The following is a 23,413-nucleotide window of genomic DNA, read 5'->3' as shown; positions in this document are numbered from 1 at the left end:
CATAGTCTTTTATTAAAGCCATCCAAATCTTAGCCATGGATTTCTTCCTGACGGATTTCTAAAGCAATTTTCACAAGCAAGGTCAGACTGCATTGCAGGTGCCACCTATGATCTTTTGTCTGAAGTTATACAAGTAAAAAAAAAAAAAAATCACTGCCCCCAAAAGCATCTGTGGTAAACCAGGGTTAAGGAAAATACGTTTACTCAGATCTCCGCAGGTTATCTTTTTTGCGGTGGTATTCAAAATGAAGCAAAAAATCCGAGAAACAAGTCCCCACCTTGCAATTAGGGCACGTCACAGAGAGCAAAAAGTGCCTCTAATCTTAAATCCTAGTAAGTTTGCTAAAGACACTGCAGGATGTGGCTGCTCGTAGAAGCTGGAGAGTAGACTCAGTAAATCTGAGAGTCCGGTCTGGGCTCTTATTAGCTGAGCAAGTTTCTCACTTTGGAATAAGGCCAGGTCCATGCAAGGGCTGGCCTTACGAAACCTCCTCTGCAAAAAGTCTGAACCTACTTCATTGTAGGTGCAGCCATTGATCAGAAATAAAGCAGTGTGTAAATCAAAGCTCTAACAGCTTTTTCTGCTTTATTCCACACGCGAATTTTCTTATTGCGAAATAAGAGCATCTATTTCGACTATTTTGGAAGATGGAGCTCTGGGTCTTCAAGCACTAGACAGCAAGGTTGTAATGGGACAACAAGGCCCATCACCTCTTCCCATGGCAGGGCTTGTGCTTCCTAAGTTGGGGCACGTTGCATCAGTCCTCAAAACTGTTAAAACAAATTACTGTCAGGTTATGTGACAAAAGGTTTGTCTCCACCCACACAAAGGAGCACAGAGGAATGACTACAGGTGGGAGAATAACCGGACACGACAACCGAGCGCCCTGACACGGCTGCTCCCAGGGCTGTCAGGAGAGGGCTCAGCCCCGGCATCCAGGGGCGAAGGCCAGAAGACGATCCCGTGGAAAGACTCTCCAATAGCACCTTTCAAAGGGCTGGGCAGGGGTATTTGGATGAGGTGATGACACGATGACTTATTACGGGATGTAGGGAAGAGTATATGGGGATGGCACAACATTTGTTATGTGGTGTTTACGGGGAAACACCAGACATGTGGAGAAGGAAGGACCAAAGTGGTTTGGAGAGGTACAGGTGTGGGAAAATAGACGAATCGGGACAAAAGTTCCAATTATTTTCCTGAGGAAGGAGCTTTCAGGGGATTGCACGTCCAGGTGCCAGAGCTGGGGTGGGAAAGGACCCAGGGCCAGCTACTGGGTGGACTGAGTGTCTAATGCCAGATACTGGAGGGATCCACACTGCACGTGTGTATGCCTGTGCACAGACACATACAGACATGTGCACACACACAAGCACACCTACACCCCAGACCTCCCTCCTGAACTGCCGCAGAGGGGACACAGGACCAGCCCGTTGGTGCTGCTGATCTGTGCAGCCACACGTGTACACGTATGTACGTACATATCGCACACGTGTGTGTGTGTGTGCATGTGCCTATGGGCAGTACACACTCCGCCTCACTACTGGCTGGACCTGGGAGCAGGCAGCTGCCGCAGCCTTGCCTCGTGGGCTACCAAGGGTAACAATGAGCATTTCAACTCCTAAGTATCTCTTAAATAAGTATCTTCTAGTAGAAAAGGTAAAACAAATCCTAGGAAAAGGAAATGCCTGGGACAGGGTCCTGAGGCCTTTTTGCAATATCCTGGGTTTTTTCCTTCCCTGGTGGAAGAAAGGAGAGAAAAAAAAAAGAAAGAAAAAAGATACTTCACACAAATACGTATCCTCTTCAGTTCTAACAGAATTAAGTTTTCATAACAAAAGGGGTGTTGGGGAAGACAACAATAAGCTGTTTTCCTGTATAGCATTTTATGGACATTTTTTCATGAATCTGAAGCCTCTTTTATAACAATAACTTTGCTTTCTTTTGATGTCTTAAAATACCCCTGCCACTCCAGAGGTTGATTTTATGCTTCCACATTGTGTGTGCCTTGCACATTTTGAAGAACATTGTCTGTGTGGTCATAGGCCAAACATATGTTTCACTTGGAACATTTTTTGGTATTGTGGTTAAAATATATCCCATTGCCAAAAATAAAAGATAAAAGCAATCCAGGAGAAAAATGAAAAAAGAAAAGATGAATAACTATTAGTCACATATAAAAAATTTAACGTTGCAGCATTTTTTTTGTTAGTTCTTAAACTGATTTCTTAAATAGCTTTCTTATTTATTTTTGTAAAAGAAAGCTTTTTGTGCACACAGAAGAAAGTTGTCCCAATAGATTTAACTCCTCCCTTCCAGTAACATAAGGTAATTTTGAAACTAAAAATGAATATAAAGCACTTGCTCAGTTTTGATAGGTAAACCACCCCTTTAGGACTGTTTTAACTAAATGATAATGTTAAATGATTCATTCATTTAAAAAATAAATCTATCATACTGACCTGCAGGCTATAGAACTAATATTTGATGTATACTCTAATCCTGGGATCAGGAGCACACAGAAGAAGTAAAAAGAATACATTTTTGGGTGCATTTTGACATGCATGCAGCAAGTCTAGCTCACTGGAAAGAAGCTTGAGGAAAAGCACTTGGAGAAATACCGGCCAGCAACAGCAGTTTCAAGCTCCTGGTATTTACTGAGTCCTAAATGCAGCAGGAGGTGGAGGCTGCCATCTTCAACAGAGGCAAAATACTCCACCACAGCTGGGTGGCAGCATCTTGCTTCCTTCAGAGGCAGCCTGTCCCAGCTACCATTGGGTTTCTGCTTCTACTCGTAATCTGGAGAAGTGAAATACAGGCTGGTTCTCCAACCCTGAGGGCTGTCAGCCCCCACGCTGACTGACAAGAGGTCAGCTAACCAAAAAAAGGACTTGCTACCTAAAAATTAAACTGCAAAAAATTAAACTGTAAAAAGAGTATCACGAATAAACCCGTGCTATCATAATCCAGAAACAACATGGTTAAACGTGCACCGACACACTAACAAGGCATCCAACAAAACAAACATTTTGTAAACTCTTAGTGGGATCCAGGAGATGAACAGTGCACGTTGTGCACATACACGGCTTGTTTGGGCTTTTTTTCAAAGTTACACCACGTTTGACTGAAATCAGGTATCATGCTAAAGCATTTTAGGACCTCAAAAGCACATGCAAATTGCTCTATACCAAAATTTTCTAAAAGGGAACCCTCAGAAAATACTTTCACATTTTAAAATATAGGTCATCTTACTTAAAATCTGTAAGAGCATCTTATAAAGGCATGACATTCAGAGTCTGAAGTTGTGAAATCTAAGTGTTATAATCACCACTGATTTTGGAGGACTATTCTTTCTAGTGGATTCTAACACATTCAAGTAAAAGCTAATTTTAGTTTTTTATTGTAATTCTTCGAAGGTCCTTTACTTACCAACACAGGTTAACTTCTAATATTGTTTATAGCACTGTAAGCAGTTCAGCATTGTTCACAATGTCTGTTTTTAAAGTTGCTAGTAAAGCAAACTGATTTTCTGCATTGTGTTTCCATTATGACAGAACAATATAAAACAAATATAAAAACGTTTAAAAGGAAAGGACGCCTTTGGCATATAATTACCTGCATGACATCAGTTACATCAATGAAATTAGTTCCCGGAAACTTTCCGTCTTCCTCCTCACTATGTATATCTTCTGGAGTCTAATAAAGACAGATTAAAATTGTTAGGTATTTCATACTTGGCGGGGCGGGAAATGCATTAGCAGAAAAACTTCATTACAAGAATGCAATTAAATCACCACTCACTGTCAACAGCCTGAATCCAGGAAAAAATGCTTTACCCACCTTGGAAGTTAGGAGGAATTTCTCTGCATAGCATGAAGAGAGATTATTAGAACTTTTATTCATATGCTGACAAATAAAACCGGCTGTTACCAAATCTAATGGAATATCTCACCACTAAAAGTTTCAGGACAATACCTGTAACTCTTATTAAAAAAAATAAGTAAGAGGAAATATTGTAAAACATAGCACATGAGTCTAGAAGTGTCTTAAGCAATTTACGTACGTGTCATTTCTACAGTGTCATTTAATAACACCATTTTTAAATAATAATCACTATTTTAGTCCATGGTCTCTGTCTCATTCAGTGAATACCTTGACCACAGGACTCTGGAGAACCTAAATCCTTCAGTCAGAAGAGCAGCTAACACACAGGTAAAACAGAAGGTACAGTAACTATACAAAAATAACCACTGCATCACCGTGCCTTCACACTGCCCAGTCTGTGCAAGGCACAAGACAGAAGTCCACTGGAAGAAACAACAGGACATCCTGTAAACAGTTGCTCTAGTTTACGACCTTATCATTCAGCACACAGCAGTTAACCTTTCCATTGCACAAAAAACTCTCATTACTGCCTAATTAGATTAAAAACACTTTTGAAAAGTTATACGGGAAGAGAATAGAGTAGACCAGCCAGCTCCACACACGACAGGCTAGCAGTGAACAAGCTACACAAACAGACCACTAACCACTCATGTACAGCCAAGGAGCAGATGGAGGAATGAAGAACACCCTCAGTCTTCATGCAAGAACACAGAAGCCAGTATAAATAAGACAGACATAGGCCAATAATGGATTACAACTCTTAACAGGACAGAGAAACACCATTTTTCTTGGGGTTTTGCTACATTAATTATTTAATCTTGGAAGAACAGGGTCTTGCTGCAATTTTTCATTTTCTTAAACAAATACCACATATTACAAATTCTTCAGAATAATTACTCCATTTTTCCTGGAACTGTCCAACTTCCCTAACTAAAACAAGATAATGAGATAACTTTATAGTAATTTCATTTTCACAGACATTCAGACCAATCAATACCTGTATTACAGCATCAACAGGAGGAAGTGCAGGTTCAGAGGCTGGAGGAACATGGTTTACACTCATACTGTCACTTGAAATACTGTCAATATCTACATTTGGTAACACCTAGGACAGAAAAAAGCACCAATCTGAAAATCTATGTATTATCTCAGCTACTATTGTCAAACTTTAATTTAGAGTCTCTCTTCCACTTGCTACCGAGCCACTAAGCTTCAGTGACCTCCTTTTCTCATACCTGTATCTGATAACAACGTGGTTCTGGAAACCAAAATACTGTAACATACAAAAACTATCCCCAGAAATATTCTTGCAGTACCTGATTTCTCCTCTTCTCTAATTCCCTGATACTTTGTCTTGTGTGCAATGAAAGGTGAGTATACCTGTAACTATTTACAAAGCACATGTGTTTGACTTTCAATTCATTTACTCTATGTTGGCCCACAAGCCACTGTGTAGGCTGGTTATTGCCTTCACACTGTCATACATCTGGTATAGTAAAATAAAGGGATAACTCTATTACAATACAGTTTGTAATAAAGGCGTGTCCACTACAGCATCAAAACATGGGGGTTTTTAAAAACAGAGATTTAAATGCTTCCTCAGGTCTTTGGGGGGGAAAAAAAAAAACACCTTAAACATTTAAAAACTGGGCAAAATAACAGAAAAATACATATGGGTGGAATACAGTGATACAGCAAGGGAACAAACCACACACTACTCTACCGGTACTTAACTTGGAGTTCCATGAATCATTTGTATCTGAAAGGTCTGTGTAGGAGCATGTATATTCTCAACAATTTGAATCCAAAATAACAAACATGTAAGAAACATTAACTTCCCTGACAACAGACTCGTGCAAAAAAATTTAAAACAAACGTGCAACCCACTAGGTAAGGACTGCAATGGCTGATTAATCAGGAGTGAAATCCTTGGGTTGACTACCATGCTTGAAACAGAAATCTTAAAAGGCCAGAGCAGTCATCCAAGAAAACTGACATTTATACTAATACTTTTTTAGTTCCAGGTTTGTTCTGGCTCAAAAAATCTCATTTAAGGAAAAGAAAAAAGAAAACATGCCATAGAACTATTTTACAAACACCCTGCAGAGCTGACTTACAGAATAAATAGATTTCTATTTTGGTCAAATAATAAAGACAGTTGTTAAAATATTAATAAAAATATTAGCATCGCATGACAGCTTCTCGGTCCCTCCATTCGGTATGTTTCTATGTTTTCAGTAAAAACCGTCTGCTGACATTGAAGTCAGTTACTGATGGATGAGACTGTCTTCAGTTAGTATTTATTAAAATGAACAAACAATCATCACTCTTGACATGTACCTGCACAGACAGTTGAGGTGGGTCCTTTTTCTCCGATCTCATCTCTATTACAGCTATGTTTGGTTTTTTTATCTCAACCAGTGGTTTTGGTGGCACTTGAGGAAGAGAGGTTGTAACTGTAACGGGATGTGGTTTACCTATAACTACTCCAGCAGGCTGCACTGAGATGTCGCTAATTTGGGTTTGACCTAAGGACAGTTTAAAAATAATTAAAGAAACATATAAATCTCCCAAGTCAGTAAATTAATAAATTAATTAAAATTAAATTCTGGGTGTCTGCGTTTCACATGAGTCAGACTGAGATCTGCTGCACAATTACAGACCAATTAAAAAATCCCCTATTAACACTAGCTAAAGTACAGCGCTTCACCAGGTAACTTTAAGGCATTCCCAGCAGAAACTGTAAACTGAACACGGCCATTTTTAAAAATTATTCACTTTTCTTGACTATGGTGACACCTACTGCTGAAAACGAGAATAACTACATTGTGTTTGCTGTTCAAAATCGCATACCATGCTTTCCCCCACCTCACATTTTCTTAATCTTATTCAAAATACCAGTACACTTAGTACAGCATCCCATAAATTTTTGAGACACCTTTTTTTAAAAATAATTCTCTTCTTTAAATGCCAATATTAACCCTTCCTGAAACAAGGCCTATATAAAGGTTCTATTGAAGGTCCAGAAATGCAGGAGCCATGAGAATGAATTTAGTCTGGCACAATCCCACTGAAATCGTTGGGCTGAAGTCACCATAAATGTTGAATCCAAGAGCCAGTGATTCGGTTTCTGCTGACATGGGTACCAAACTTAAAGCCAGAACAAGAACCCTAGGAATGTGAAGTGTACCAAAGAAGGTACGTACAGCTAGGCAAATAATTGCTCTGTCAGAGTGTTGCCAGACATCAGCACAAAGAATGAGGAAAACCAGAACGTTTTAAATTGTTCCCCCATGTAGATTTCCCATGAGAAGGGCCGCTGCAAATCTCATGGGCCAGGGCAAATCACTGACGTAAAGAAGATGCAAGCTGTGTTTTCATGAAGTAGCAGTAATTAACCTTCACACACCCTTCTACAGGTTTGCTCCTACCTAGTGGAATAGCCATAGGAATTAGGTGGCCTTCAAGCGGACCACAGACAGCGGGCACAGCTTGACTTGGACTAAAAACATACTGATTTTCTTGGGCAAGTGCATATAAAGGATGCTGTTTCCTAGGGCTGGCTACCACCTTCTGTGTGCGAGAACAAGTCTGCGTTCTTGCTGACTTTACCTTTGTACCTGAAACAAGAGCAGATAAAATGCATGTCATCAACACATGTACAAACCCAGTAACATCTCACTAAGTTAAGCCCTTCTTCTAAAAAAATTATAAATTTTTGCTGTGGGATGGAGGGAATGAGGGACGAAGACAGGAAGGGCAGAATCTAAAAGTCCTAAGTTAGATGTCTCAGTATTGACAGCAATGAAGGAGTTAAAATTGCAGTTTTTGAGCATCTGAATCTAGCAAATAAAAGCACAGAAATGTGAAGAAAAGGACACAAGGATGTAGGTTGGAATGAAACATGTGATTTAGCAGCTAAGAAGAAACCCATGATTTAGGTTTGAAATACAGCATTAGAAGAGCGTGCAAGCCTGGCATAAAAAACAGACAGGATATAGAACACAGCCAAATTTTCATCTGCTGTTCTTCTGATTAACATGCAGTTTGTCGCCAGCCACAAGATTGACAGGTACTCACAGGAACAGGTATAATGCACAAATTCCTGGTTTAACAACTCACTGATACTGGAAAATAAAGCCATAACTAATACCCGTAAGTCCCATCGAGGAAGCACTGATTTTCTGGTCCAGTTTTGAAAACGTATTGCTAAACAGCCACCCAGAAGTAACTTGTATGTAACAGTGCCTAAGCATATAGCAGAGGAGAACATTTACTGCGATGCTGCATTTCTCACTATACAGTCATGCAAGGTCTTATTCAACCTACACTCTTTGCAAACAATGGATATTATTAAGGAAATTATTAACTTTAATCTAAATGGATAAAAATTGCCTGAAACATCCCCCCAAAAGGAGTCAACAATCATGAATCAAGTGCTTCTACTGCTCTTTTGTAGGCGTCAGGAAAACGGACCTGGAAAGAAACACATGGGTAACCAACTCTGTATCTTCACTACAGCTGAAAAATATCATCTTACTCCTCTGTTGTTTCTAATCACCACCCTTCCTGTATTAATGGTCAGTTAACACACGGCAACAAGCCCTTTTTAGCTCTGTTCACATTTAATGGCCTCCTAACTAATTAAAAAATAAAAGTCAATGATTATAAAATTTAGGGTAACAAAGATTGATACTGTGACTTCCAACAAAGGCAGACAAGCAAGTAAAGCAATTCACTCCAGAAGTGATGTTTTTGTACACACAAATTATGGGTTATAAGCCTAGAAACAAGAACGGCAAGTCGTAACTGTTCAATGAGAAAACACAGGTCAGAAAGAAGTGTGTCTGAAAAAGGCTTTAAGGTCATGTTGGATAAGCCATGCAATGAGAAATCACATCACAATGCTGTGGTTGATGGGATAAATGTAATCCTCAGATGTCTCAACAGGACATCAATGCAGGAGAATACTTCCATATTATGACAGTACTGAATTCAGTACTAATTCTGTAAGTATTAAAAGAGACTGGACATTAAAAGGCCTTTTTTGTTTTTAAAAGAAAAATCACCTGGAAACTGAAGTAGCTGTAAACTGAAGCCAAAAACTCACTATAAATCAGATACTACGTTTGAAGCGTCCCATTTACTTTTGAACCATATGGTTATCTAGCCATGGGAAGAAGTAGTTAAGGGCAGAATTTCTGATGTCTTTAAATGATGAGCATGTGCCTTTCTGCGGAGCATAGGCTAGCCAGAAAAACTGTTCTTTAGTCAAAGACAAATTACTGGACTCAGTAACATAAATAGATACAGTTCAGTGGCTTGTGATTTAGAAGAGGTCGTACCACATGATCTAACAGTCCCCCCTGGCCTTGAACTTTTGAGTAAAAGCAGAAATTGGCAACGTATCTGTAATACCGTCAGCTTGTAAAAACAAGGTTCTCACAGTAAGAATGATTAAGTACCGCATACACACAGCACCTCATTTTAACTGCTTTCAACTTTTCGTTTCCCCCCCGAAAAGTTTATTTGCACTCAACAGAAACTAGACATTTAATTAAACTTAGCTTTAAAAACCTGGTGTTTTACATATATTTATCGGTTCAAATTATGCAAGAAAACAACTCCAACTTTTTTTTAGAAATGCCCTCTTACTCATAAAAGTGTTAGTTGGATTTTTTTTTCCTAACTTCCCATAAGAAACCAAGCATTAGTCACTACAGTTTATTTGCAAAGAAAATGGTTGAGAGAGTTATAAAATGACTGAAAAGAGACTCTCCAGATGGCCATTTCAGTCTTAAATAAACATCCTTATTCTAACACTAATTTAAAACAAGCTCAGTGGACTGCTCTAACAAAATAAGAGTCATTTAATAAGTCTGGATTTTCCAGCCAATCAAACCCAAGGCCAACGACTTCCAACAATTTTTAAGCCTTTATCACCTGGTACATCAAGGCTAGGAAGGGAATCTGCGGGTGCAGATCCATGAAAGAAAGAACTAACCACGCCTAAGGCGAGCAAGATTTCTTTCTTTCTTTCTTTCTTTTTTATTTTTTAAGAACCTGGTGCTTTAAAATGCTCATTCAACTTTGTTTCATTTTATTTGCACTCCTCCTCTAGAGGAGTACAGATCTGTTTCTAATTTCATTATTTATACTTTCCTGCCATAACAGCATCTTTCAGATTAGCAGCCCTCGAGCATTTCACTATTTTGTCTTCATGAGACCCATGTGAAACACAGAAGTATTACTTTTCTGTTTTATTGGCAAGATGTAGGAAAGCACAAAAATTAAGCAGCTTGACCAGCTGTCTTACAAGAAGAGTCAAAGACAACTAATGCCTTTATTAAAGGCTGACCTTAGTCTAAAGCCATTAAAATCAGAAAACTTGGAAATAGGACACATACTAACTGGAGTGCTATTCTTGTAAGTGACATGCAAAAATATTCCATATCCTTCCTTTCTCCCCTTAGGTCAGAATACATGTCTTATTTTATTTACTGTCACAGTAGAGACAAAACCATAACTTTCTGTAACTGCAGTCTGATGTGAAATGGAGAAACAAATTCTATGGCAGCTTTACTACTGCAAACCCACATGTTGCTTTATGGCTGCACTATGACTTAATGACTTGGAAGAGAATCACTTTGGGTAAAGGCTATCCAGAGTTCATTCTGTTTTCAAGCAAATAGCTTTTAAACTGTATTTGTCACACGCAGGAGTTCTGGAAGATTGAAGGTAGCACGGATCCAGTTTGCAGTTTTCTCTTGCGTTTCTATCCGCCTCCAACAGAAAACGAGCTCAAGCGCCGGAGCAGCTCCTTACAACTGCATGCAACCTGCACCTTTACATGTCACTGACGCTACTGAATTAAACACATTACTGGTAGAAAACTGGCAGTATCAAATGATCAAATGACCTACTTATTATAATTGCGGGGGGGGGGGGGGCACTTTTTCTGCCTCTTTACAAGGTATTGTTTCTGAAATGATGAACTTGGCCTCCGTGGAAAGGTTGTGACCTTCTATAAAGGACAAGAGCCCAATAAATATAGAAGAAAAATGCCATTTAGGACTCAGCAAAAGCAGAACTGCTGATTAAATATTTTCAAAGAAGTGTCTGTTCTCAATCCAAATCTTAGTGGTTACTGTACCACTGTTATTCCTACATTAAGTGCTTACTAGCACACATTTTATTCAAAAAAATCTGTGCAGAATAAACTAAATTACAAGTGTGCAGCATAGCCAGTAGTCAAAAAGAGTGATTTATCATGCTGGTCTTTCAAATGAGTATACCAGCATTTTTCACAAAAAGAAGAAGCATTTCAAGAGGGGTCAAATAAAACATTTAAGCAGCAAGACTAGCAGTTTTCATATACTAAGTTCTCACCTTTTAAAAAAACAAAGTAAGTTCTGAAAAGTCTTCTAGATTTTTGCCAGCATGATAACCCACCATTTCCAAGAGGGTTATGAGAATTGCAAATACTTTCTGCCAATAACACTTCTTCATGGATCACACCTGAGCTCCAGAACACAGGTAAGAAAAGCGCCAGGAAATGGCATAAAGGCTACGCTAAGCTTAACAAGAGATTCTTGTACCATTTTGAGGATTTGCCACTGTGGAAATACATCATAAAAAAATCCCAAACAAAAAAAACACATCAGTGCTTGTCTCCAGAGACATATATATGCTTTATACCACACATTTTAATGGCCTAAAAACATGGTCTCATCAAGTGACTGCCTTCTCGTGCTAATCTCTTAAATTTCATACAGAATATAGTATTTTGACAGCTATAATAAAAACTCAGACACCATTTTTTAAACATGGCAGCTAAGACTGCATCAAGTACAGTTTCCCTGCATGAGTAACCACAGCGTAAGTGCAAGAAGCGTAGTGGGAAGCCAACTAATATTTTTCCATTGATGCTCATCCTATTAACTCGATTGTGCCCACTGTCACTTTAACTGCCTCTTACTCTTGACACACTCTTTCTCTCCATCATTATCTTTTATCATGTAATTTGCTCACTCTTTCCTGAAGTGAGAAGATGATACACATTAGCTTTTCTAACTTATCAGTTAAAGATCAATCTTAGCTTCTGTGTTAAGAATCAGCTAAGTTTTGAAAAGATAACTAGGAAATAAACCAGATCAAATTAAAACATTACTTTCTACTAATGCAAGATCAAGTTTATCTACACTTACCTCTGTCAGATATCATATAGTTTCACTTTTTTATTATTTTTACACATTTTTAATAGGTTTGAGAATTAGAATCTTCTGATCCTTAGACTTTGACTACTGAAATTTACTATTAATCAACTAATAAACTTTATGAATCAATTAAATAACCTTAACAAGCTAGTAGAAAAGGTAGTTATACCCCACTTGTAACCCTGACTAACAAAAGAAGTTATCTGCATTTAGAGAACTTAACTAATGCTGCTGATTAACATGTCTTTCAATATTTTCAACTTAATAGATGTCATCTTCACACCCATGAATTTAAATTTTCATCTTTCAATTAATGTATTAGAAGTGGGAAATGATACATCAGGCTTTCTTAATTTTTCAAATCTCAGTAGATTTCCTAACTCTGAATGAACGAATCATTTAAATTACATGACTGGATAAGCCTGACACAAAGAATGCATCTCTCAATAACCTTCATCAAAAGCTGAGTTAGTTTTTCAACACACAGCTCTCAGGTGCTTCTGTCATTACCTCCAGTAATTCAACTCTTCAAGACTTGAGCAACAATAAATATATATTAATATGTTTATTAAATTTATAAATAAGTATTAATCTACAATCTAAAATAAGCGAGATACACACTAAACAAATCTGAAAACCTACTAGTACTTTTTAGTTTTGAAAACACCACCTTTTAGAACAGAATATTTCATTTGGAAGGGACCTAAAACAATCACCTAGTCCAACTGCCTGACCATTTCAGGGCTGACCAAAAGTCAAAGCATATTATTAAGAGCATTGTACAAACACCTCTTAAACACTGACAAGCATGGGGCACTGACCACCTCTCTAGGAAGCCTACTGCAGTTGCTTAAGCTTTAAACTGAAGAGCAGGTAAATTACGATTGAATAGTTTCATTTATACAAGGAATACCTAATAGAAAAACCGGGAAAGAACATCTTGTTCACATCAAAGAATTACTTACCTCTAACACACTCTACCACCTTGGGTCTTTGAAGTTTAGATTTGGGAGAGGGAGAGTTGAATCTCAGATATGGTGCTTTTTTAAGCGTGCTACGATGGCCCTGGTAAATTGGTTTCCCATAAACTTGATACAGATACTCTTCGTTTGGTACCACTGCACTTCCATCTACAGGTCCCTGATATGCACAAAAAAAAGTAGTTTACAATTCTTCATATGTGAAAATTTGAACACATCAGTAGTGTTGCAAAAGCGTAGAGGAAAAAAAAGTAAGAAGTGCTGCAACAAACAGTATAAATTGCAAGGACACACGCAAACTCACACATACAGGAGACATACAAGAAGCTCACGAACAGCTGAATGAAGCAGCAGGTGCTGGGTAAGACAAACTGGTAACACCACGACGAATTCCACAGCGTTACACACGCTCAGCTTAGGCTTCTGCAGCACAGGCAAACAACATTCTGACAACAGAAATCCGCAGGACGGGGCTATCACTTTCATTCCAAATTATTAGTTACACACACAGACAATTTTTCACATGACTACTGCAACCTAAAGCACAGCAGTCGTTACCAAAATAGAAACCAACTACTCGGAACTCACAGCTGCCCTTTTTTCTTTCCTCTGCAAACTTTCAGAAGAAAAGTAAGTTCTAAGCCTCTGTTTGCTTGTGTTATCTTCTGCTTGCTTCTGCAACGGCTTAGCTGCAGATAAAGGCTTCTTTGTCGAGCATCCTTGGATTTTTTGAGTTTTTGCTTTAATTTCTTTATTGGTCTTCAGAGCCTTGATGTTTTGGGCGCTCTTGATCCATGGGACCTTTTGATCATATTTCACTTGTTCTGAATCAGTTCTTGCCATTTCAGCCTAAAGATAAAACATAAACGTAATAAAGGGATATTTTATCTTCAAGGCTATCAGGAGAGTCTGTGGAAAACTTTGAAGTTCTGAGAAATGGCCTGTTTTTCATGTTAGCCAGCAACGGCGACCAGTCGTTTTCATTAAGCAACTGAAGTTTTGAAATAAAGGCAAATATTTTATTACAGCATACTACATGCTAGGAATAATAAGCAGTTTTCTTATGTTTTCGAGTTGTGAGTGAATGATGTTTAACTACTGACATGAAAGAATAATGTAAGGTGGAAAAATACAATGCAATAAACCTGAACTCATTTTTTCCAGCCATACCTGGATTTCTACACTGATTGCCTTAATCCACTCGTCCACAGTCTTTCTGATACGAGTCTCTTCCAATGCATCCCTGAAAGAGAAGAAAGAGCTATTTTAGATCAGCGCGTCTCAAATGGCACAGATTTGTTCCTGGGAAAGCAGTGACCTATAAACACCATAAAAAAAGAAACCCAGAACACAGACGGTAAGATTACGCACTGCTACGGTCTCCAAAAGGGACTAAGCACAGACTATCCGAATTTCCTAAACCTACACCCGTTCTTACACAATGCCACCTGCAAACCCCACCCCAGCCCCCACTGGTATGTACCAACATCATCACAAATATCTACAAATAAGTGGCTGCCATGTGTCAGTTCCCACTTTGATCAAGAACTGACAAAACAAGGCCACAAAAATATTTCAACTCCAAAGGCAAAAAGCAGATGGCAAAAATAACTACCTCCTCTAAAAGATAATGAGAGCAGGTATCATGCCTGAAAAAAACCTTTACATGAAGAGAATAGTTACCTTCCTCAGGAAAATGTAAGATTAAGTTGTATTTTAATAGGAAAACTTTCATTACAATTCAAGCAAGAGTATTTAACACAACTAACGAAGCACAAGTTCACGAGCCAAAGATCTGCTGCAGGATGACTAATTCTGTACCATTTACAGGCTTTCGAAGCCTCTTCCGTTCCGAATGAGGAAATTACTCTTTAATTTTCCTATTAATGCAAGTTTGTCTACAAAAGTTAAATGCCCCCTTGACATAACAGCAGGGCAGTTTGTCCAGATGGCAAATGTTTCAGAATTCAGATTTACCAAGAAGCAACAGGTACCTGTCAAAAAATTCCGTTCACATCAGAAGGGTCAAAAAACATTTGAAGTTCAAGAGAATCATCTAACGATTGCTGAGAAAAGTCAGTAAATACTTTTTGCAGGGAAGTGCACTAGTTCTTCAATGCACGTGAAAGAGAGGTGATAAAAGGGGAGCACATACAATGAGCAGTCACCCAAAGCAGTGATTTATAGGGTCTAACCTGTTTGCGGTCAAGGCGTTAATAAAAGTATACATGGCATCTCCATCTTTTGCGCGAATAACAGCTTCCAAATTTTCTTCAAGAACTTTTTTATTGTTTTGAACACCTCTCAAAATCCTTTCAGCATCCCTCAGTATAGATTTTGGCACTTGAACATTTTGAAGGATGGATGGTTTCTGGAGCAGACGATGTTCAGGAAGATCAGATGCAACAGCAGGCTTTTTTGACTAAAATTGAAACAGAGCCTCTAGCTTTTAATCAGGGACTGTAATTTCAGTTTTCTACCCGCTGATCAGAATTCCTGTTGATCTACTAGCACATCAATGCCCATCCTATGAAATGCCATCCTTGTGTACTATCATCAGTTACTCAAGAACATTCAGTATCGTGCAAATACATTTAAAAGTCAAGCAAACGGAAAGACATCCAAAAGCTCTCAAATGCAAAATGATGTAAAGCAGGAGAAGCGATGCTAATGAGGCTAATCAGCATGTGAAAAGATGGCAATTAGATACATGAAGTATCACATGCAAATCTCTCCATGTAATAGTATAATTAACAGCCTAATAAAAACCAAAATCCTCTAAATATATGCCCTCATTTGGCATCAATCTGTCCCAAGAAACACCAAGCAATATACTTTAGGTTTAACACCAATAAAATAAACCCTTCAAAAGCACCATGATCCTCTTCCCCTTCCGCTGATTTTTACTTTTCATCAGAAACAATGAAGCAACTATTAGCCTTTTACTCTGCAGAACCCTCTTAACAGAGATAAAAATCGAGCATATATTAGCTGCTAAGTACAAAAGGCAGGGACGCAAGTACACATGAAACAAGGGCCCATACAGCTTCAGTTCTCACATGCATTCTCACACTCCTGGTAAAACCCAGAGGTCCCCAAGCAGAGTGCTTTGTTTTCCAGAAAGAAAATGAAAAAAAAAAAAAAAAAATTGAAAAAGCGATAAATGCACATAAAGTAAAAGGAACCCCAAAATAAAAACAAAATATCCAAACTTTGAGTAGACTCTGAAATCATCAACTGAATGAGGAGAAAAAGACCACCGATCACAAATCAGGCTACTCTTTTTTTTATCAAATCAGAATTAAACACAAGTTTAAGTTCTAAGAGGTGCACTGCCAAAGCACAATGGACGTAACGAAACAGAGAGCACCACACTGATCCCAAGATCTTGGTTTTGCCTGGTGAGAAAAGGACAATATACCAAATTATTTACCAATTTTATACAGGTTTTAATTTTAAAAGTAAACTTTTTGACAAATACTAGCTCAATAAGACAGGTGAAATGTGTGAGAAAATGTAATAAATACAGATATATTTTTAATCGGTAAAAGATGTAGACTTGCCAGTTAGACCCAGATCATGAAATGGCAATTATATCAGCAGTCTACACTACGTCCATTTGAGACAGCAGCTTTCTGCCTGACATTTATTTTATTCTCTGAAGGTAGTTCACCAAGACTGAATAAGAGAAGTCAAAGAATAAGTTAAATCTTACTTTGAGTAATCCAATCTGTACGTAATAGCAACATTTTTAGAAAAAATACAGGTATGCAGTAATTACTGTAGTGTTATCGCAAGCATATTCAAATCTGTTTCAGTATTACAGTATTTAAAAAATCCAAAACATAAAAATTCAAGGTATACCTTAATAAGATCATTCATGTCTGATTTCCATGAATTTGCTTCCTAAAAAGACAGAAGAAGAGCTGTTGAAACTTACGTAAAGACAGTTCTGTCAAGGTAAAATCTAGAGTAAATATTTGATGAATTTAAACGGGCGCAATGAACTCCTTGTGAACCACGAAACCTCCCTGCGCGCGTCTTTTGGATTAGAGCACCACCTTCTGTTCCATCGCAGCCTACCCCAGTTAATTCACTGGCTCGTATGCCACAAAGCTGGCAGTCGTTTACCCCAAGCATTTATTTCCTCACTCTACATCTCCCTCCATAACGAGAAATCAATAGCTAAATATCGAACAGACTCAACTCTGCATTTGCTGAAGTCATCATCTCTGTCTTCCTATTGACCTTTTTCATAAGAAAGAAGATGCTTGAACCCATTCACGTCAGCTGTGTCTTTCTCACCTGCCATTCCTTCTCCCTTCCTCTCCTGTTCTGTGCTGCCCACACTAAGGTATGTTATTCAATGTAAGTTTTCAGCAATAGTGGTAAGAAAATATTTGCAACGTAATCGAGGCACGTGGCATCGGTTCTTTTACAGTTAAACATGCAATCCATTAATATCTTACAAAAATCTATGAAACAATGCAGCAGCTACACTATAAGACATGGCAGATGAAGCTACGTTTTCTAAAGATACAGCAAGAAATAACTGTCACATAATACACAGTATTTTTAAGGAAATATGCAAGCTGAAACCTTCAACCACAGAAACTAACCAACAGAATCAAATCTATTATGTTCCAAGCCAATCCACAAACCCGTGGATATTTAAAGTCTTTCTTCTTTCCCACCATTTATATTTACAGGAACAGAGAGGACCTCAGCAGACAGGCTAAATGATCAGGTGTGCCTTGCTTCCACATGGAACCAGGTTAACAGATAAAAGCCTCAGTTGTCAAAAGCCAGACACAAGTTACATATTGCCAGCACGGAAATAATCTAGCACCAAAGGCAGAAAATCACTACCATGAGAAACAAAACAATGATGTATGCCAGGCAATTCTTTGGAAACAGCACTTTTTACAAAAAGAAATGGCAAAATGAGAAAGGAAACAGCTTAAGTCATCCTTAAAGTTGACTGCAGATAAATAGAACATTGCTCTTTCCCAAATGGGAATGCTGCATCAGCTCTGTAGCTCTAGTGTCACAGGAAGAGAGTCACCAAACGGGCACTGAAAATATCAGAAACCTCAAAACAAATATATAAACCACTTTTTTAACCTGTTTTATGTTTGGTAGAATGGCAGCAAGAGCCCCTACAGTCTAGTCCATTGCACATTCACTGAGACATTACTGAGCCCTTCCACATACGAAGACTGCAATATTTAAAGTAACTGTAAACAAATGCCAGTCTTTCTACAACTGTACAAGCGAGGGCAACCCTTTTACTGATACCAGACCCCTACGTTTTTCTCCACATTATTTATTCCCTTTATTCAAACTCTTGGTCGTTCTTATAACGTGGACTTTACCTGCAGCATGTCATGCATTTGTCTTCTCAGCTGGCCAAGATCTTGAAGTAAATCATCTGCTTTTTTCACCGTTTTCTCAATCGAACTGCAATTTTGAAAGGAGCTTTCAAAAGCAGGGAATGAGTCTGTAGGCAAAGCGGTACGCCTGATGGGAGAAACACTCTTGATTAAAAGTCTCATGGCTCCTCACGTGGCCCAAGAAAGAGGCCACTGTGAAACTGAGCATGAATTTAAAGTGCAAGAATGTCAAACCTTTATATAAAGTGGAATTTGCTTTTTCACCTGTTATTGGGTTTTCTCTGTTGAGCTTGAGCTCAACACCTTGAGCTGTATCCTTGTATTTTGAACAGTGAAACTACATCTAAAACTCAGATCTAATAGAGCAACATTTAAACTTCGGATACATTTCCATTCAAACCAATTAACATTTTTGTCCATACTATCATAAATAAGACAGTACATATGTAGCTGTTTCTCATTACGTTAGTGAAATTATGACATCAAATTACTGCCTGAGGAAAATACGTTTCACACTGGGTGGCCAAGAACATTTCCTCACCCACTCTAAAGCTTAGAAATCATTAGGTGGCTGCTGCTCCTTCCCAACAGAGCGTCCTCACACAGCTCCCATCAGCAGGCACCTCGGAGTCTCACTGCCAACGGCAATTCCACTTAAGCACAAGGCAGCTGGCTTCCTGACACTTACTCTCCAAGCTGCTACAACAGAAGAAACATACTCAGAAGACAGAAGAGCACTCCAAGGGACACCCACTGACCTCTGAGAAAGGTGTTACAGACTGTCCTTAGCAACCAACCTGCATCTACCTTCAATACCACAGAAATGCAAAAGTGGCACAGAAATACCAGCGCTCCAGCGTCGTACTGCAAACACAGCTTTGGCTGACTCAAGGACCACTGCAGTGACTTTATTACACTATCAATACCTAATTCTCCATTTCACTAAAACAAACAAAAAAATCTTCCTCAATTTTGGATTGTTACGTTTATTTACCCGTCTCTCTCTGAATGCCAGTTCATTTTATTACTCTTTAATGCTGCCTTCTCAGAAGGCTCCATCTGCATCAGTGGCATTTCTTGAGAATTCAGAACATGTTCAAGAAGTCTCCCTTCACCTAAGGCAGAAAATAAGAAAGTTACATTTACTGTTCAGTTTGTTCAACATATTTAATACTTTCTTTTCCTTTCCAGCTATTTCACCATTATATAATAATCACCAAGGACAGCAAAACTAATTTTAAAATACAGATTTACTTCAGATAAAACAAGTCACATAAAACCACTCACACTAATCTATCTTACTATGGCTGCTTTACATTAGCAAAGTCAGAAAATGGATGAATGAAACCGTGATGGCAACTAACTGAGACACAGAGAAACATTCTGGCCATAACGTCACAGATTTGTTCTTCTTCCTTTGTCTCGTTTCATTTATTCCTGGACCCACGGAACAACAGGAGTATGTGACAGCTTTGTAAAAGAGAGATAGAAGCAGGAGTCTGAGAAGGATCTGATAAAGACACAAACAGGCACTTTGTCCACGATGTTAAAGTGCAATGGCTGGATCTTTTAAATGTTCTTCCTCAATCTCAGATCCTCAAACAATTCTAAACACAACTACCTAAAAAAAGATTATTTATTTTTTGATTTTTCTGTTCAAAACTGAGTTTTGTGCCACTAAACCGATCAATAAAAGAAAACTGCTTCATACTTGCTTTACACGCGCTGTTTTCTTCACAGGAGCCCACAGACCCTGTGGATTCAAGCTTTAGGGAAAAAAAACTTCCAATTGAACCAATGATAACGACAAAGTTCTTGAGCAGCTCCCAAGCTTTACATCATCCTACATAACCTTCCTTAAACCTGACACTGCTCATTTGATTTTTCACCTGAGAAAACACTTCAGTGAGCAATCACAAGGAGACGCTACAGGTTAGATCAGTGCGGTCACTAAGTGTTTAGTTCATGAAGAGTTAGTGACTTATTCACAAAACGGACCCGTCCCAAACGTACTTTCATATATTCTGAATATATCTATTTAAGTGCCAGCAACCCAACAGCTCAGAATAAGCGAGGACCACACAAAGTAATCCCCAGGCCATACTATTCACGCCAGCAGAGGACAGGAGTGTCTTGCTCACAATACCTTCACTTGTGGATTTGGGAATATTTTCCTTCTCTGTTACAGAGTTTTCTTTCTTCGAGATTTTCACGTTTTTTGATACAGGTTCTGGAACATATCTCCGAGGCACAGGTGTCTTTAGAGGAGATTTTTGTGTATGAATCCCATGACTTTGAAGTTGGCTTGAATATGCTTCAGGGAAGAAAAAATGTAAAGTTATTTAAATGTTAACGATTCTCTTCATAGAAAAAGAAATCTAGAAAAAAAAAACCCCACAACATTATGATTTTTTCACAAAAATACAAAACATTACAGAACTAGTTAAAAAAGTAAACAGGAAGAAAATTTTGTACTTCCAAGTGCTATTATAAAGGGATCAAAAAAACCCCCACCTGTACTATGAATTAGCTCATTACAAGCTTCCACACAGATCACTTCTCAGTAAATTAAATATTAAATAAAAATAGGTCCAGGCCTCTCTTGATGCAGACTAAGCACTTAGCGAATACAAAACTCTCACTTTAAATGTGAACATTTTCAGAATATGTGGTATATGTTATACAGTATATTAGGCAATAAACCACATTATACAGAAGAAATGTTGACATTTACATTCACACATTACTGACGTGACATACAATCCAGTATTAATAGAAACAAAATTAATGCAAAACTAACACTGGAAGAAAGATACTAAGAATTTGTCCTCACCGTGGGCAGGTGCCCCACCGGTAGGAAATAAACCCCTCTGACAGGAAGACACGAAGCCGTCAGTGAGCGATGGCTGGTCTGGCTTCTCAGATTGCTTTGCCACGAGATCGGCGGAAGGCAGGTGAACTCGCTGCGAGCCGCCCGCGCTGACTGCAGAGCTAACGAGATGAGACTGAGAGACAAAACCACAAAGTGTTTCTGACACGTGCATTAGTTTGTTTCCCCAAGCAAAACTCTAAGCCTGACTACTTGCCATGTAACCGCAGCAAACAGATTTTGACAGGCTAGATGAGAGAAAAGTCTTTTACAACCACCTCGGAATACAGACATGCTCGGACGTTATTCTGCCTTTCCAAAAGCACAGAGGACCCTCTGAAAAAACTATTTATAACTGTTCTTAGATTTTTAATCTGGCTAGCTACTTATAAAATGAAAGTTTCCTCAATTAACAAAGGTCTAAACCAATTTCTTAGTAGGAATGTGAACATTTCACAATTTCTGCATTTAGTTTCCAGAGACACAAAAATTAGAGGGAGGAGGGGAGCAGACACCTGGGACAGAACCAGAAACGAAACTTTTCCCAAAAAGCTCTACGCTCATGTGCTGGCCATGGATTTTTCTTCCTAACACTAAGATATAATGCAAATTATTATAACATTAACACTGAGATACAGAAGAAATCATTAAGCTAAATCTTCTGCATTGTTACTTAGATACCTGAAAACTCATTTGCTGCTCCTGTAACTTTTCCAGATGCTGAATCCGTTGCAGCATGAAAGCATTCACTTGTTTTTCGAGCTCACTGACTCTTTCGTGACAGCGGGACATCTCGTGTTGAGTCTTCATATTTGTTTGCCGTTCAGCAACACGCTGCAGTTGCCTGTCTGTCTCCTGCAGTTTATGAAGTAATGCTGAAACTGAGTTAACTTTTGCTTCCAAATCATTTTGAACCTGCAAGAGAGGAAAAAAAAAAAAGAAAAAAAAAGGAAGGGAAATAACCTCACTGCAAAAGATGTGCAAGCATGAAGAGAACAAAACACCCTGCCCACCATCATGGAATGATTTGCTTCCCAAAAGGCACAAATAAAACAACTAAAATAATAGTTACCCCTAACGTTTGGTGGTTTAGCAACACCATGAAATTCTTCTAGAAGACAAATCAAACGGTCTCTGTCCATTTGCCCATTTAGCCAAACGCAAAGGAGTTCTCTCTGGTATGTCAGCCTGAGATGACTGACACGCAGAAAACCATAAGCAGGCACATGCAGTCTCTCTGGCTTTACTACCACCATTTCAGGCTTCCTTAGAACTTCTACCATTTGAAGTGGACAAAGAACTAACGTCACCACAACCAACTCACCTTAAGAAGCGGAGCTGTAGTAGCAATGGCAGCAGCGGTGGCTGCTGCGATGGCTGTCGCGGAACCAACTTCCGGGTGTGCTGACCTGGTGTCATGACCAACACTGTCCTTTTTTTCTGCGGAGGCATTTCCCAAGAGCTGTACCTTCACCTCCTTCAGTACAGGTGCATTTTGAGTTCTATAAACATAACCAGGTGCCTGTAAATAGCTTTGTTTTCTGCAGGTCCCCTCCAAGCAAATGATTTCCCACAGGTAGCATTGATATCACTACTCATATTTCTCCTTGAAGCTCTTGAGACCTAAGAAACAATTTTAGTCCCATCTTTTGGCATGGCACGAGAAATTTCTCAGGATTATGCTACAGATTCTAATGTAAAAGGCATTTCCCTGTGATGAATGCAACCGCAACAAAGAATATCTTTACAGCCTGTATTTTGTAAATTTCAATGTATTAGTAGTAAAGTCCAACTAAATTTCTGATCTTCAGGATTTCCAGCCTCTGAATTAACAGCACGTGTCCTTATTTGTCTTTAAAAATAATATATGGGTTTGGCATGAAATGAATTATCTATGAGAGCAGATCTTGCCTGACTCTTGTATCATTAATTCATGAATTCAAATAGTCTAAAGGCCTTACCAAAAATACTCAAAATAAACAAGATACTCCAGTGAGCTCTGAATGACAAAATAAACTGAAAACACCTTCATAGACAGAAACAGAATACTAACAGAGACAATAAAGAAT

General features: G+C 38.6%; 1 protein-coding gene across 1 annotated transcript in view; it reads right to left on the bottom strand.

Annotated features, from left to right (window-relative positions):
• Positions 1-23,413, bottom strand: part of KIAA0586 (KIAA0586 ortholog) — a 72,578-nt gene that overhangs the window by 44,245 nt on the left and 4,920 nt on the right. Inside the window, exons 6-20 of the mRNA XM_086463377.1 lie at positions 22,669-22,846; positions 22,026-22,259; positions 21,309-21,480; positions 20,622-20,789; positions 19,470-19,590; positions 18,458-18,602; positions 16,947-16,988; positions 15,278-15,504; positions 14,253-14,325; positions 13,671-13,931; positions 13,068-13,242; positions 7,318-7,506; positions 6,227-6,414; positions 4,893-4,991; positions 3,617-3,697 (exon numbers count right to left, since the gene is read on the bottom strand). Coding sequence (XP_086319503.1) covers positions 3,617-3,697; positions 4,893-4,991; positions 6,227-6,414; positions 7,318-7,506; positions 13,068-13,242; positions 13,671-13,931; positions 14,253-14,325; positions 15,278-15,504; positions 16,947-16,988; positions 18,458-18,602; positions 19,470-19,590; positions 20,622-20,789; positions 21,309-21,480; positions 22,026-22,259; positions 22,669-22,846 — 2,353 coding nt within the window. The remainder of the gene's footprint in view (positions 1-3,616; positions 3,698-4,892; positions 4,992-6,226; positions 6,415-7,317; positions 7,507-13,067; positions 13,243-13,670; positions 13,932-14,252; positions 14,326-15,277; positions 15,505-16,946; positions 16,989-18,457; positions 18,603-19,469; positions 19,591-20,621; positions 20,790-21,308; positions 21,481-22,025; positions 22,260-22,668; positions 22,847-23,413) is intronic.

Source organism: Leptosomus discolor, chromosome 3 (assembly GCF_034619465.1).
Source record: "Leptosomus discolor isolate bLepDis1 chromosome 3, bLepDis1.hap2, whole genome shotgun sequence".
In the NCBI taxonomy this organism is placed as follows: Eukaryota; Metazoa; Chordata; class Aves; order Leptosomiformes; family Leptosomidae; genus Leptosomus; species Leptosomus discolor.
The sequence above is the reverse complement of the archived record's forward strand: the minus strand, read 5'-3'. Positions and strand labels throughout refer to the sequence as shown.